Below are 16,767 nucleotides of genomic sequence, written 5' to 3' on the forward strand. Positions count from 1 at the left end.
GAATAATAAATTTTCATCCTAAATTTATTGTATATATCTCTTTCATATATTTCACAAAAGTTGACCATTTATATTTCAACATATGTTTGGATCTTATTCGTGCATATTTAATTGAAGTGTTGACTGATTTGTAAAATTTAGCTGTGTCGGCACAATTCCTGTAGTTTGGTGTAGCTGACCATTTCTCCAACATCAAGAGGGCAAATGATCTCCTTCCTTGAGGGTATATAGTCCTTTGTTTGGGCTATATTATTTTTATTACCTGTTTCTCTTACAAAGTTTTCATTCAAATACGTTTGGGTTTATTTGCAAATGACAATAATATGCTTTATTTCCATGTTAGCCGAAAATCCGTATAATTAGAATGATAATAATCATCGTCGAATGGCGCATTGATAAATTTAAATCACTGTTATAGGATTTATTTATTTTTTCATGCATTATTTTCTAAAAACCAGATTTCCTTTGTAACCTTTAATTTGTAACATTTTCAAATCCCAAAGTTGTCAAGTTGAAAATAGTTCCACTTCACTTTCAGTCAAATGATGACCATGCAGGCTGTGATGTCATTGACCAGTTAACATTGAATCCTATGGAGTGCACAACGTTCAACATGGATGAATATGATGTGAGTGCTTACAATATAGCCTTAAAGGCAGTATATGCACCTCAAAAGTGAAAGACTTTAACTTTCCCTCAAACTTACCTCAATGAAACTTTTAATCATTCTCTCACCAAATCATGAATAGATCTGGAGTCATTGTGCAAAGTATGGCACTGGAGAAACAAATTACCAAATTTCTACTGATATTAGAAATTCAAAATGGCCCCCCATTCCGGTGTGGTGCATCAGAAAAGAATACTGATAGATTAAGTCTGAAGATTTGTCGTTGAGGCACAGTTTACCTTAGACTGGTGCAAGTTAGCATATTAGCCACACCCCTGAATTACATTTATCCATAGAAAATTCATCAATATGTAAATGAAGATAGATTAATTATGCATGCACAGTGAAAAGAAAACTGAAACCTTTTTCCAAGTCACACAATTTATTTTTTAGAATTTTTTTAACTAATCTGATACACACTCCTCTAAGACTTTAAACTGTTATCACCGAACCATTTCTCCACATCTCGGATGTCCGTCCCACACAGATTTCATACAAAAGAAACTTGGAAATGTCCACAGAAACCAGCACGATTTTACTTTCAAGGAAAGACATCTATAGCACAGACCATTTCTCAGAGATACAAAAATCTACCAGTGCATGTTAGGTGCATTTACAATACTTTTGAGGACTGTAGTTGCAACATGTGAAATCTCTCACAGGTAACCTTACATACATTGTACATGCACATATATTTTGAAACTACCTACTTTCACGTTGTCTCTTTCACACTTGTATATAATGTATAAAAAACAATCTTTTTTCATAAGCTCTCTTCTGTCATAGACACTGACATGAGTTTGAGTTATGGTCCATATACATCTACTGAGTTCAAGTGGCTTGCTGCGAGAGCTGACTGTGACCGGAGTGTAAAAATATACCTAAAGCTAACTATAGAGGGCAGACTTTTGGCTAGACTTGGTTCAAGTCTGTGATTTGTGAATGTTTGAGTGGAGTGAACGCAATGATTTGTATTTTGCTTTCATGTGAAACGCGCGCGTGAGTGGACGCGATGAGTGGGGTGAACGCGATGAGTGGAGTGAACGCTATACAGCAGAGTTTCACCCGGAATTTCCGGCAGAAACTAACTCACTACTGCGCAGACTCAAACGTGACGCATTCAATCGCTGGGAAAACCTGGCGTGAGCTGCCAAATTCCGGATAGGTTTGTACGAAATAGGAGAGACACAAGAGAAACTGTTACAAATGATTTTATTTTTTTAAAATTCACCGACTTGAACCAAGTCTAACTTTTGGCCTAAAGTCTTGTCTCATGCCATAATGATAATTGAATACAAGTAGAGCATGAACATATAGAGGAAATTATTAAAAATTCATTTTTAATTTTAAACGGCGAAATTTCTCTGACTATATAAAATATTGCAAGAAATGTTTACACTACTTGAAGTTTCATTTTCCCACCAGCTGTCAAATCTAATGATTTATCATGTACTAAATGAGTAAAAGTTATTAGGATATCAAAATCCAATTCCTGTGAAACATAATCTACCATGCTTATTGACTTTATCTTCGAGCCAGAGTGATTCAAACTGATCTAAAGTCTCAGCTGTAATAGAGTGAAAATGACACAAAATCTCCAGAGTTCTGAGTGTTGCCCAATAAGAGGCTTTTATCTCTAAAACATACGTCATCTACCTCACAAGTCAGCACTGCACCCAACCACAAAAAAATCCATTTCAATGACAATTTATTCATCAAAATTTGTAGTAATAGGAGCACAAGCCTAAGCCTGCATCAAAGCAAGATTTTTTGAAAATTTGATCAATCTTACAATTGAAGACATTTGTCGATAGGAGCCTCTCTCATGCTTTAATAATTCTTTTTCTTGTTTTGGTAGAAAATACATCGCACAGGTGCACAAGTAATACTCCGTGACGAATAAACAGTGTAAATAACATTCAACATTGATTTGTGAGACACAAACCAACCAGACATGAATAGATGAATTGATGACATATGCAAATTGGATGCACAGGACATATCAAATGTGTAAAAAACATAATACTTGAATTTGCTTGTACACTTTATCAAACATTTTGAAAAAAATTTTCGACAACAGTAAACCACTGAGTATGAAATTCTCAAAGTTTATATCAGATGCAAGTCTTCATTCACAGACACTGACGGCACATTAGGAGACTGGAAAAAATTTAAGAATTCCCTTTGATTCACAAACTTTTAGGGTAAATTCAAGGATTTCTTGAAATTTCTTTGCATCAGAGCTGTATCAGTATACATAAAATGCATAATTTTATCATGTCATAAAAACTTTGTCATTGGCACTTCACATTTGCCTAAAAGGGAAAGTTAATCACGTCTGTTCACTACTCATGGCTCTGTATCCATCAAGAAAAATTGCTTCCAGAGCATATCATGTCTGAGTTTTTTCTTTTCCTTAACGTCTGCACATGCGCATCTGATTTTTACACTTTCCTATTTCTCTCATCAACTACAGTATTTCAAAAGTTAGTTTCAACACAGAGGCCATCCTTTCTGTCCATGTCACAGTTAAAGGAGGTTTCGTCAAGAAATCTACACCTTCCGATGAACTGTTTGACATATTCAACTCCAAGTCCATGACCCTGATGGCTTATGCTTGCAGGCAATGCTGAGCTATACAACTTGGGCTCATTGCTGGTATGGTCCCGATGAAAACATCTATCTAACTTGGACAGGCCAGAGTCTATGGACATAGCTCTACTCATTCTACCGAATGCTTGAGACTTCTTCATTCTCTTGTTTCTCTTTTCGCCATCTTCTTCTCCTTCAATCTTCTTTTTCAATGACTTTTTTATCGACTTATAACTCTTCCGTTCTTCCTTTCTGATTGCCATTATGATGACAGCAAGATAGGACAGCCCGAACAGATACCAGACTGCGACAGAAATGTCGTAGAGCCACTGGTAATTATCGGAGAGCTTCAAGTCCTTTGACGCTACAAAATCGCCAAAGCCGATCGTTGACAAGGTAACAAAAGTATAATAGTGAGCGATGTGAAAAGGCCAATTTTCAATGTACATAAAAACAAAGGCTGGAAGGACCACAAAGAAGAACCAACTCAGCACACCCACTGTGAAGACCTGGACCAACCGTCGCAGCCATCTGGGTGTTTTACGCGGTAGAGACTGACTTATCTTTTTGCAGTGTCTCCGGAACGTCGCTTGCCAGTGATCGCCTATTGTGCCGAGCGTCCAACCGGTCAATGGTATTCCTATCAAGCCATAGATGATGACCGCATTGCGACCCCACCACGTCCTCGGAACAAGCTCTCCATAACCTAGACGGTGGTGGAGCAGAGGCAGATTGGAGAAAGCCGATGTGATGAGATGGGATGAGATGAGATGTGAGATGGGATGAAAACGGTGGTTGTCATGGTAACATGTCCACCAATGAATTACTGACTGAGACACTCTTGTACCAGTACAGCATGCACTTCACATGCAAGGCATCATGGGATTAGGTACATCACATGCAGATAAGAGTACTGTTAATCTGAGTTCATGCAGTGCTTGGGATGTCATCTTTGCACGAAACAGAAAGTTGCACCACAGTTCTTGCTGTTAAGCTGCCACTTGCCACTGCCATTTGAAAAAATAACGCAGGAATATGCAGCATACTAAAAATTATGTCAAGAGAGAAAAATTAACCTCAGCTTTCTGATTATGTTTTCATTATCTTTGTTCTTAAAAACCAGTCAATTATTTGTATTTTTCTCCCAAAATTATGTTACGTACTGTATCACATATCATCTTGGAAAACATATTTTGTAAATACATACAGTTGACGGATGAACTCTAGTCTTGACTTAAATTCAGCAATCAATAATGACATTGAATGTATGCCCTATATATAGACATGCTCCGTTGACGAGTTGGACAGTGGCCATTTTGACATGATTTGAGGGCAGAATTAGAAATTATAATTTCAAACACCTCAGAAGCGATGGAAAATACATCAGAGGTAACAGCTGTTGTCTTCTGAGGTAAGAACTCTCTGTAAAAACACAAAAATTATACCAAATGGTGTTCACATCGCACAGATTACCACTTCCAATGAGAAAATGTGTCATATATATAGAAGGAGAAATATTGACATTCTAGCTGGCTTAGGCTTTGATTTGGCAACCTGACTTTTTTTTTTAAATTCATGATATTACTGTATATTAACCAGAGCAAGAACAATCTCTGTAATATCATCCCCCTTCAAACTCTAAGCTTTCCATGTCATCGCGACAACTATTTAAGATTTGTGTTTACCACAGGCAACTGAGAAATCTGGTTGTTGTTGTTATTGTTTGTATTGTTGTTTATGTTTATATCAGTCATGTTGTTGTTGTTGACCAATTAAATTCCATGAACATAACTATTGAGTTGTTGTTGTTTCAAATGTAATGTAGATGTCATAAAAAACACAACTAGGATACTATCATTACTTGACCCAATGCAACTCTCTCCCAACGTACCAGTACACTCTCTGTTTAAGTAGAAGTAGAGAGTGTAAGTTGGGAGAGTGTTGCATTGGTTCAAATAATAATATCAAATAATGATAGTATCCTAGTAGTGTTTTTTATGACATCTACATTACATTTGAAACAACGACAACTCAATAGTTATGTTCGTGGAATTTATTGTTAACAACAACAACATCAACACAATGACTAATATAAACACAAACAACAATACAAACAACAACAATAACAACAACAACCATATTTCTGACTTCCTTGTGGAAGCTACATGTATTTAGAAATATGCATGTACCTAAAGCTTGCTTTATTATATTATATAGAGAGATGACATATAACATTGACCAAATTTGAATGAATTACTTTTGACATTTCAAACATGACAGCACTAGAAAGCAAGGAAAAATATTTTTTGAAAGAGATCGAGGGCAAATCAAAAATGTTTTCATCTACAGTTACTGTGCACAGATACATTTTTCAATTCTTAATTTTGACCATTTGAGTCATTTTATTTGCTATTTTACACTTTCATTGCAACAGATTCACATCTTGAATTCAACTGGTACACCAAAAAACCACTCATTGAAAGTGGTACATATCGACAATTTCAAGATTAGACTGTCAGGGGGATAATAGTGTACTTTATATAACAGTTCTTCTAACTATGAGGGCTGTACGTGACAGAACAAAAGCTGTCAATGCAATGTAACGATGAAAGGAAAATAGTAATAAAATTCACCGAACAACTGGAAAACATGAAGTGCAAAAGTGAGCAAAAGTAACATTACTTCCCAAAGAGCAAGTTTTGAAACTGCTGAACTGCGAAACAATGACAGTAGAGTCCCGAAAACCTTGATTTCCCTGATTTACAATTCTATAGCCATGACTGCTGCTCATTAAGCCGTCAAATGATAATTGAACTGTGCTCTGGTGTTGTCACTCTTACAGCACATTGGAGGGGGAGTGTGTTGCCCTTTTATTGACATGCCAAATACACCAAATCTGTGACACGAACACCGAAGAGTGCAGTTATTCAAATAACACATAATTTCACTTTATCAAAAGACTGATACCACATAGAAAATTTATCCAAAATTACATGTACATCACATTAATCATACATATATACACACAGTACAGGAATGAATGAAAATGGATGACTGATAAAAATAATATTATTTCAACTTTTTCAAAGAATAATTAATAAACCAAAACCCATCTAATTAATATCATTCTAACATTTAATTTATTTTCTCTATGATTTATCACAAAAGGAATTTCAGAATATTCACATATCGATATAATTTGTGTGCATCATTAATAATTGAGTTTTTAGTTAATCTACCACTGGTTCATTATAGCTAATAGATATTGAAGAAGAAATAATTGTGTCAAATTTTTTGTTTTTGAAATTTATTTCTTGGATATTGCCAGTGTATAAGAGAAATGACCAGTATTTGACCCAGTCATATGACCAGTGAATACATGTTTTCCATCCGGCTTTATCAGCTTGGCCCAGTGACCGCAATTTGACGCTTAATAATCGTGTAGCAACATTTGTGCCCATTCATTATTCTTAATGACTGGTTGGAATTTACACTAAGAAGAAAACATGTTTTAAAATTTGTCGTATAGTGCAATTTTGGTTGTCATTGGTCATTTTCTCATTGTGGCGAAACCATACACTCTACATGTGGAAATGATGATGAATAAAGCATATAGGCACCTTCGCAATTGCCTAGTTCAGCAACATCCACTTTTTTCATTTCACTTCTCAGGTCAAACATTTGTTTGCACATGTGGCTATTAAAGTGGATAACAATTGGCATTTGTAACAGATGTACCTTACCTATCGTTGTGACCACAGTTCCGGCGAAAAAGAACGAACTACTGTAATCCCAATTGGACGGACTAGTGGAATTGTAGCCCGGCGATACACCATTGTTGATGGCCGTAACAACGGCCGTGATCAGGCTCTCCATGGCTTGCTGATCAACGCAGGAATAGTTGGTCAGCCATATTTCCTTGAACCGCCGCATGTCCACGCGGGCTGTCTCTTCATTGTCTGACTCCAACGCCATGAAGACAGCGGCGCCAATTAGTAAATACACAAGGAAGGAAAAGCTCAGAATCAGCATAGATACCCAATGCATGGTTACAATTCTCTCTCCGGCACAGCTATGACAGTGTAACGGGTATAGGTCTGCCTACAGCAGGCTATCCACAGGTGTGTCTATGTTCTTACAAATTAAATTTAATATTCTTCACAGGCTAGACAATGCAATATTTTCCAACTCAGTGACCATGAATCCCATGAGACTAGATATAAACCATCAAGTGGATTAATTTGCATCAAGGGTTAGCAGTTTCTCTTCTAATTGGCTGATTAGGTCATGTGATCCAAGCGGCAGATGAAAGAAAAATTCTATACTTGTGTTGTACTAGATGCAGTATTCTGGTAGCGAAAAAGCTTAGTCTTGAGGGTCTCCGATGATATTTCTGATACTTTAGCCAGATCTGTGAAGAGAGGATAAATAAGTGAATTTTTTTGAATTATAAACAAGGTAAAATTTATTTCCTATTCTTTTAACAGTGTGTTTTTCATGACAGGTTTTGCCTGCATTGATGAGCAAGTTGTATTTTCAAGTATTTATCTAATTCAATGAGTTCCCAGCTACTTGGCTCTGTATTTTACAATTTAAAACAACACGGCCTGGTCTAAAGTCCCAAATTCCACTTCACATTATAATATTGCAGTTTTCAAAGAATGGTTTATCAGCACAAAATATCATTCATGTTGTACACAATGGAAGGATTTTACATTATCTGAATGTCACTCGAGATGGTTTAATTGGAAATGTGCAATTTAAAAGTTTCTTCACGGATGACAGACGCATGTTCCATGATGTCGTGAGCATTTGGCATTAAATTTAAATATACCAAAGAGCTGAAGATCATTCTCTTTTCCACTGGCATTAACCATCATCTCTTACAAGCGTATGTAGAAGGCTGGTATACATTTTATGTTAATCGTAACTCACAATATTTGCTGACTGACAACAGATGTCGATAAAGAAATTTTTATGAGGAAATTTCTTTCTGACATATGCAGTTGTAAAATAGGATTTTTTTTAGACGAGAGATGGAAAAGTACTCCTTTCAGGTTCAGAATTTTTCATCATCAACTTCAATACATTCTTGCCATGTTGTGTACACATAACTTTCAGATTTTCATCAATCAATATATGATTGCTTTGATAGGATTAATTACCTAAAAATATCTTGCATTGAATCAGGAAATTAATCAGCACTTACACATTCTTGTGGACGTAAACTGGCCACATTTGCTCACAGACTGATTTGACCCAAATTTGGTGAATCACTCCCAAAGACTGTCACATACGCTTTGCGGATCACAGGAAGCTTCAACACCGAAACGAATTCTATACACTCCACAATTTATCGCTACCCAAGCACACAAACTAAGGGCAATATATTGAATATTGTGTACGCTAACCAGCTATATTACACATAAATATTTTATGAGCTTTCTGAATGGTGAATGCCACGGTTGTATAGTCTGTGGACTTGACAATATACCATGAAGGTCAATGGCTCGGAAGCAATACAACTTCATGCGATATCGAATCAAGTGGCAAAGAATCTTGAAACAACTGATAATTGTAACAGCAAATTGACATTATCATTACACCTGAGATGCCGTCACTGAATGCTATAACTGATAAGCTTATCTACTTTATTGCAGTTAAATCAGGCGGAATTATTCCATGAAAATTCAAATACCTGTGAGTTCTTTAAAATTACAAATTGCACTGGTGCGTTGATATTTTTCAGTCCAACACTTGGGACTTTGTAACATAGCTTCTCTAATATATCAGTCAACCATCTGTTGTTCTCTCAAATATTTTGAATATTCTTGAAATGGAATATGTGACATTCACCTCAGTTTTATGTATTGATAATTTCTATAATTAAGCTATTAAATTTGCGCAAATTCATACATTTTAGCTATTTTTATCTCTGTGCAAATGTAATTTTGATATTGAAGAAATTTATGATCCACTTTATCCACATACATCTGATACTGTTTTTTTATTGCTTTTAATTCTGTTTAGCCTTACAACGATGTGTTTGTAGATAAGCATTCTGTATGCTCAGGAGTATAAGTGTCAAAGTGATTTATTAAAGACACATGCATATTATTTAAAAATGTTCATATCTTATACCGTGCCCATGTGTGGTTGTGTTTTCTTTTAAATGGAGATAGATATATTTGTAAGAAGCCAATTTGATGGCTCTGTCAAAAAAACAACCTGACTGTACAAGCTGAAATACACCAATTGTCTTGTTTGTAACATATGACTTTAGGCAGTTGTGGCATGATCATAGATATGTTAAAGGGACAAAGTCGCCCATTTTTCATGAATTTTGTTTGATATGAGATTCAATTGTTTGACATATTGAAAGATACTGAATGAATGAGTGACTATATGTTCGAACCCAGTTTTAGACAAATTAAATGAAACCAGCGCGAAAATGAATTAATGGTCATGACCATTAATTCATTTTCGCGATGGTTTCATATATCGTGTCTGAAACAGGGGTCAAACATATGCATAGTCACCCATTCATTCAGTATCTTTCAACATGTCAAACAATATAAGTATAGTATCTCATATCAAACAAAATTAATGAAAAATGGGTGACTTTGTCCCTTTAACAGGATACACACAAAATTAAAACATTTCAAGAAGAATTTGGTGCAGTGTGTGCATGAGACTACGTAAACGCAACGACAGAGAAAACTGACCACAGTTTGACCCTGAAACTGAACAACTTTAATGGAAATAGACATTATTTGATATGTCAGAGTTCTTTGATATTATTTGATATATGTCAGAGTTCTTTGATTTCAATTGGGATTTATTAGTATTTGTTGACAATAAAGCAATAAATTTGTAAGCTGGCACTAATCTACAAATGTGAACTATGATTCACAAATCAACTTTGCCGTCTGATAAAAATGTCAAACATGACAACCTTTTTACGCTGATTCTAAGAGCGATGACCTCATTTGAATACTCTCGTTGAAGTTCGCACCGATATGGAAACATCAACGTGCTGATCTAAATTCAAATACGGCACTTTAATCTGCCATCTGTACCAAAATTAACTTTCAAAACGAGTAATTTTTGACAAATTAACAATATTGAAACAGTTTCATCAGAAAGTATGATTTATTGCAGAAACTAAATAATTCAAACGTACACTCACTTGTGTTTTATTTTCTAATTTACTGTGTGCTCATATAGTTTCCATGGCATTTATTACAATCTCAGCTCACAACGCAGTTCCACTTCCACATTGACTGAATTGGTAATTATGTATCAAAGTCAGCAACCTTTCATAAAATCAGAGTTTTAAATGAAAAGTCAACAAACTTTGATGATGACAACTAATATATTAAAGCACCTGAAAATTTTGCCCCTTACACACATCTGCATTATAGTCATTTTGTAATTTCAATCATCCTTTGATAGTCATGTAAATTCAACAAAAAACTTAAGCTTTCTTTAAATGGTGTCCGATACATTATGCATTCTCAATCTATTCATGTTGTCAAAAATTACATTTGTATGTTGTCAGACAAATCAACTGAAAACAGTCACTGACAGTAACTGTCACGCTTCAACACAACCTGTACAGGAGTCAAGTCATTGACATCAATGGAAAAGAAACATACAGCTATTACAACACTAATATGAAGTTTGTAAACTCACTGCTGTATAATTTTAGATCGATAAATGGAGAATTAAACATGGATGGGGATGCAATCGGTCATATTTGTGGCACTGCTTCATTGCAGTAGGTCAATTTATTATCACAAGTAGAAGGTAAAAATATACACGACTTTCCTTTTAACACTCATATTCTATACATGTATTTCCTTTTAACACTCACACATACATAACAGTTACAATCAATCATGTCATGTTTTTGATTAATCTTCCTTTTTTCAAACCACATTTTAACATTTGGTCGGAGTGAAAAAAGTGATGATAAAATATTGCAATGTTGGTATCAGATATTTTTCAAATATAATCAAATCTAAAGGACAGGTATTAATATTTCTCAACACTTCTCTGATCAACCACTTATAGGGGCCCATTTTACAGCTTAGTTATATTCAGTAAAAGAAAATTCTTTGCTCCCTACAGAGTTAACACATGGATGATGGCCATTTTGAATTTCCAATATTGGGAAATCTTAGGTAATTTGTCGCCCTGGTACCAACTTTTGCACGTTAACCCCTTATTTTTATTCTCGATTTGGAAAGAGACTGGCCGAAAGTTTCATTGAGGAAAGTGTGAGCAAAAGTGTCACTTTCGAGGCACATACAACCTTAACCCTTTGAGTGCTGTAATTTTCTTCCCATCAAAATTTTAGTGCAACATTTCACAAATTTTTATGAACTTTTCTCTAATCATTTTGATAATTTTGGACCAGATGGACATCAGATTTCATTGCTAAAGCTTTTTATCAAAATTTTGGCAAAAATCTGCAAAAAATTACTGGGAAATACACGGCAGTTAACAGTAACCACACCCACACATTTGCAGTAAGTAGGATGACAGTATTCCATAATTTCCACAAACAACACTTTTATGATAAAATTCCTGCTGGATTAGAAGTTCACCTTATAGATGAGTACATGTACTGAAGATTAATCAACAAGGACAAGATACAACTTTCCTACTTTAACCAACAACTCTTAGGATTTTTTCCTAAACACAATTTAACTACTCCAACAGGTTTTCCTGGAAACTAAATTTAACATATTCAGGTCAAATGTTTTAATCAATGCAACAAAATGAAAATCATGTATTATTGCAAACAAAATGAGCAAAGAACACACATTTTATAACGTGCTTAAAATTTCCTTTGTGCTTGCAGTGTACTGGTACATACATGTATAGTTGTAATTATCTCATTGTGTTATTCAGAGTACGTAGTGATTTCATTGCCTAGGGCTAGTGGAACAAGCTTTTGCCATCTAATTTAACATAAATAAACAACCTCTTTTCTCAATAATCACCGAACTCCTCATTAAAACCACTTCATTCCAAAAAAAAATAATTCTCAGCATATTGCAAAGAAGTTACCCATAGCAAACAGGGAAAGATACATCATCTACATTGGCCACTGTGTTTTAAATTAAAGCAACTGGAGATTACATCAGATCGTGTACAGCATACATAATGAAAACGTATCAAACGCTATGGCAACACGTCGTAAAAGTTCACACACATGTACCAGCATAAAGGCTACAAATACAGCCTTATACAGTACCTACCTGCTATAAAATATTTAACACACAGCATAACTCATGATATTCACGTCGCTGCATTCACAAGACACAATGAATTAGTTACCTGCTGGTAGGGTAGATCTCACTGATGAAGCTCTGCTGTTTCTCCAAATTTCAGTTTCACTGTAACAAACACAATCCCTGAGCACCAATTCCAAAATATACTGCACCATTCTTGCCAACCTCGTGTCTTTGATATTGAACATGTTATGAGAATTTCCACATTAGAGCACAACAATATGTTACCATATTGTCCTTGTGAGACTGGAGCAGCTGTCGAGATCTGGCTCCACTACTTATTTGTCCATATTTTTTTTGCTCTAAGGTACATCTTACTTTTTCTCACTGCAGGGTATACTCCCCATTTTCTCTCATAGTTCTGTTGCTTTGGCAAATAAACTGCATTTGACATGTGTGTAGAGTACCTTGTAATGATCTGTCTGCTTCACAGACACATACACAGACTGATTTCTATGAGAAAACACCCAGTATTCATCAATATTTCATATGTAAAATGAATGGCTGTATAGCATGGGGAAAATATCAATGTTGCATCTGTTATATACAGGTCATATGCCCTGATTTATTGATCGGCTTTTAAAGGTCCATTAACGATGGCGTGCATTGACACGGCTAGACCTTTTATAGTAAAAACTCTTGAATTTGAACAAACAATGTTACACAGAATTGGCAATATTAGAACATCAAAATTGCAACGTTTATGGTAGAATCTTTTGAATAATTTAAATATTTTCAAATATGCATTTCAAATATCACCTGTTGAATATGTATACCCAATGTTTGCGTTCATGATCTACATATACTGACAAACTGTTAGCATTTCAAAATGTTGCTTTGTGGGTACATGCAGTTCATTGTGATTTTTGTACAATATACATTGCAGCACAGATCAATTTATCTTCCCGCATATCACAAATTGGAAATTTGAAAGAGAACTGAAAATTACTGCCAAGGAAGCAATGTCAATCAAAATGTTTCCTCACCGCCATATTTTATACACCGATAATTTTCAGTCGTGGCAATCAATCTCAATAAATGCTAATGAACAGCATGGAGGATTTTTTAAATTAGCATTTACACTACACATCAAAACATTAATGGATTTTCATCAACCAACTTTATGAAATTATGAAATCACGCTGATGCAGGGTATGAAAAGATCTTTTTAACACAGAAATGCAGTAGGTTAAGAGATTTTATAGAGATTTTGGGTTGCAACTGAAAGTACTTTATCTGTTCACTTTTCAAAATGTTGATGAGAAAGGGAAGGGTTAAGTGAAATTTGAATACTTGCAAGTTGTTTGATACCAGCAATGCAGCATTTCATATGGCAACAAATTTCCAAAAGAAAAAAAAATTCAGCTTGTCAATATTCCTGAATACAGTACATGCAACCTGTAAAAAGCCTTTCAAAGCTTATCCATACACAGCTCTGGCATTTTTAGGTAATAATTTCCATACTTGCAATGTGATATGCTATTGGTGTAGCTTTAGACAACATCTTTTTTTTCCAATAATGAAATTATAATTGAGAAACCTTCAGGTCAAGGAAGATGGTCACAGTGTTTCGATGAATATCATGAGATGTACTTCTGAAAGTAAAATTACGTAATTCATATTTTCCGTACCACACCTCATAGAAATATCCATCACAATAGCATAACTGAATATATAGCCATCTGTGCCAGCTAAATTCAATTATTACTCTATATATTTTAGACTGCATAATTGCATTCAATAATTGCATTCAATTATTGATTTTTGCTCGGTAAAATAATGGTACTTGGGATAACATTACTTGAGTGGCCGGATGTTTAATCTGTTTAAATAGACGTGAAAATATTGTATGTTTAAATGGAATTTTAATCTTCCTGAATGGCAATGACACTACTGCGTGAGTTGAGAATTAATCCTATTGTACAGTAGCAGCAACTAATAATACAGGCTGAGGCATCTGTTAATTACTGCATCCATTGTAACGCGTGGCAAAGTTTATTAACCTTTTTATGGCAGCACATTTCTTTACTTTCCAAATGAATATGCCCCCTGTTGTGGCTTGTCAAACTGTCCATAATTTATCGGTCCTTATTTCATAATTTGCTGATCAGGATTGACAGAAAAGGCATAAATGTTTATGGTTTCTTTTTCAATATCGTTAGAACATTTAGTAACCCAATGCACTGTAGTGATTCTTGCGGTAGCATTATGAATTGATAGCATAATGGACACAGTGTGCAGGTCCATCAATCAACTAAATTCACCATGGCATGCAGTCAAGATTGACGTCAATGAATTCCTAAACACTCATGATTACATTGTAATGGTATTAAAAGTCACAGGCTAGCATGAGGCGTATGCTTTTATTTCAATTTTAATTTCTGTGAAATGTACAAATGTACAACAATAATTTTGATTGATATTAACAACCATTGCAAATTTATATGGCGCCTAATATCAAAAGTTAACCAATACTCAGTAGAAGACACACACCTTGAATAATAAGAAAAATGAAAATGCTCTCTTAAGGATGTCTTTTTAAGTTTTTTTTGAAAGTGTTGACACTGGGAGAGGTTTTTATATCCATGGGTATGAGAGAGTTCAAAAGGACAGGAGCTGCTAGTGCTGAGGAGAATATGCAGTGACCGTAGGAAGTCAGATGTCATCTCGATGAGAGCAGAAGGTTATCTGATGAATGAAGAGCATGTGATAGAAAATGCTGTGTAATTAAGTTCCTGAGATACTGTAGAGATAGTCCATTGAGGGCCACTGTGGAGAAGATCTAATTGAGGATCTTGAAAGTAATTGGCAAAAGATGCTGTTTAATTGGTCTACTGGCTCCATTAAAAAGACAAAGAAATATAGTTTGATTTTCCCTAGCATTAAATAATTCCAGGAAAAGTCTGATAATCGATCAGCTAATTAGTCTGCATAATAATTGAGGTCATCATTAGGGAGCGTTCAGTTATTACGGCTGGGGTGCATGGGCCAGCAAAATCCAGGGGGGTCACCTTAAATTTGAAAACTGCAAAGGGGGGGTCATGTATTTTTCAAACAGCTCAGAGGGGGTCACTTAATTTTCATAAGTATCCGTCCCATCAAAAAGCAGTATCAGTGTTCAGAAATATTGTTGGAGATAAAAATGATTCGCTGCGTGATTTCATTCTCTGAAGTCATTTAACTGTAAATCTGAACAAAAGTATAATCATCTGTCACATGAACATCTTGCCCTGGCAATTCTGAGGCTTGTCTTACTCTAAATTGAGCTCACTGAGGGCAATGAACAATTCCTATTACTTACATATTAGAGATATAGCAAGTTTTGTCAGGGAAATTACTTAACAGTTACCTGTAGACTACTAGTACCATGAAAAGTGAAATTATACTTTTAGGTGAAATTCCAATATAAATATTGTTGTCAACATCTGAACTTTCAAATACCCTATTTAAATCAAGTTCATTTGTATCAATTGTCAAACACCTATAAAAGCACAAATTAATTTAGTTTAGCATTGTAAAAATGTTATTCATAGTTTACTCATAGACTCCAATGTATAGTGAATCAACATTTCGGTGAAATTCCAAAATCCAATTTCTTGCACAGATATCAACCTTTAACCATTCTAATCTAACTAAGTACTTTACAATAAATTATCAAATATCTATAAATACACAGATTTAGATAGTTTTGTATTGGAAAAAAATTATTCATAGTTTCTCATACATGTAGACTCCAATGTACAGTGAAATCCAATTTCTGGCGAACATATCCATTTGTAGCGAATACCTGTAACCACCCTAGTCTAATTAAGTACATTAATATTAATAATCGAGAGTACATAAATACACATGCAGCTTTACCTATTTTTGTATTGGAAAAAAAATTATTCATAGTTTCCTCAGAGATTCCCATGTATACCGGTGGTGGATGAACATTTTTGAGTGAAATTCCAAAATCAGATTTCTTGTACTCATAATATGCACCTTTAACCATCATATTCTAATCAAGTACAATTATGTTAATTATTCAACATCTGTATGTGCACAAGTATAGCAAGTTTTTTTCATCGGAAAAAAATTATTTACAATTTATCATAGACTCCCATGTATAGTGGATGAACAGTTTTGGTGAAATTCTAAAGTCAAATTTTTTGTCCACATACCAGTTGTAACAACCCTATTCCATTATCAAATATCTATAAATGC

General features: G+C 34.8%; 1 protein-coding gene across 1 annotated transcript in view; it reads right to left on the reverse strand.

The window, feature by feature from the left end:
• Nucleotides 1-16,767, reverse strand: part of LOC139150616 (potassium channel subfamily K member 4-like) — a 47,116-nt gene that overhangs the window by 15,022 nt on the left and 15,327 nt on the right. Inside the window, exon 3 of the mRNA XM_070723051.1 lies at nt 7,003-7,670. Coding sequence (XP_070579152.1) covers nt 7,003-7,306 — 304 coding nt within the window. The 5' untranslated portion in view covers nt 7,307-7,670. The remainder of the gene's footprint in view (nt 1-7,002; nt 7,671-16,767) is intronic.

This window comes from Ptychodera flava, chromosome 14, assembly GCF_041260155.1.
Source record: "Ptychodera flava strain L36383 chromosome 14, AS_Pfla_20210202, whole genome shotgun sequence".
Lineage (NCBI taxonomy): Eukaryota > Metazoa > Hemichordata > Enteropneusta > Ptychoderidae > Ptychodera > Ptychodera flava.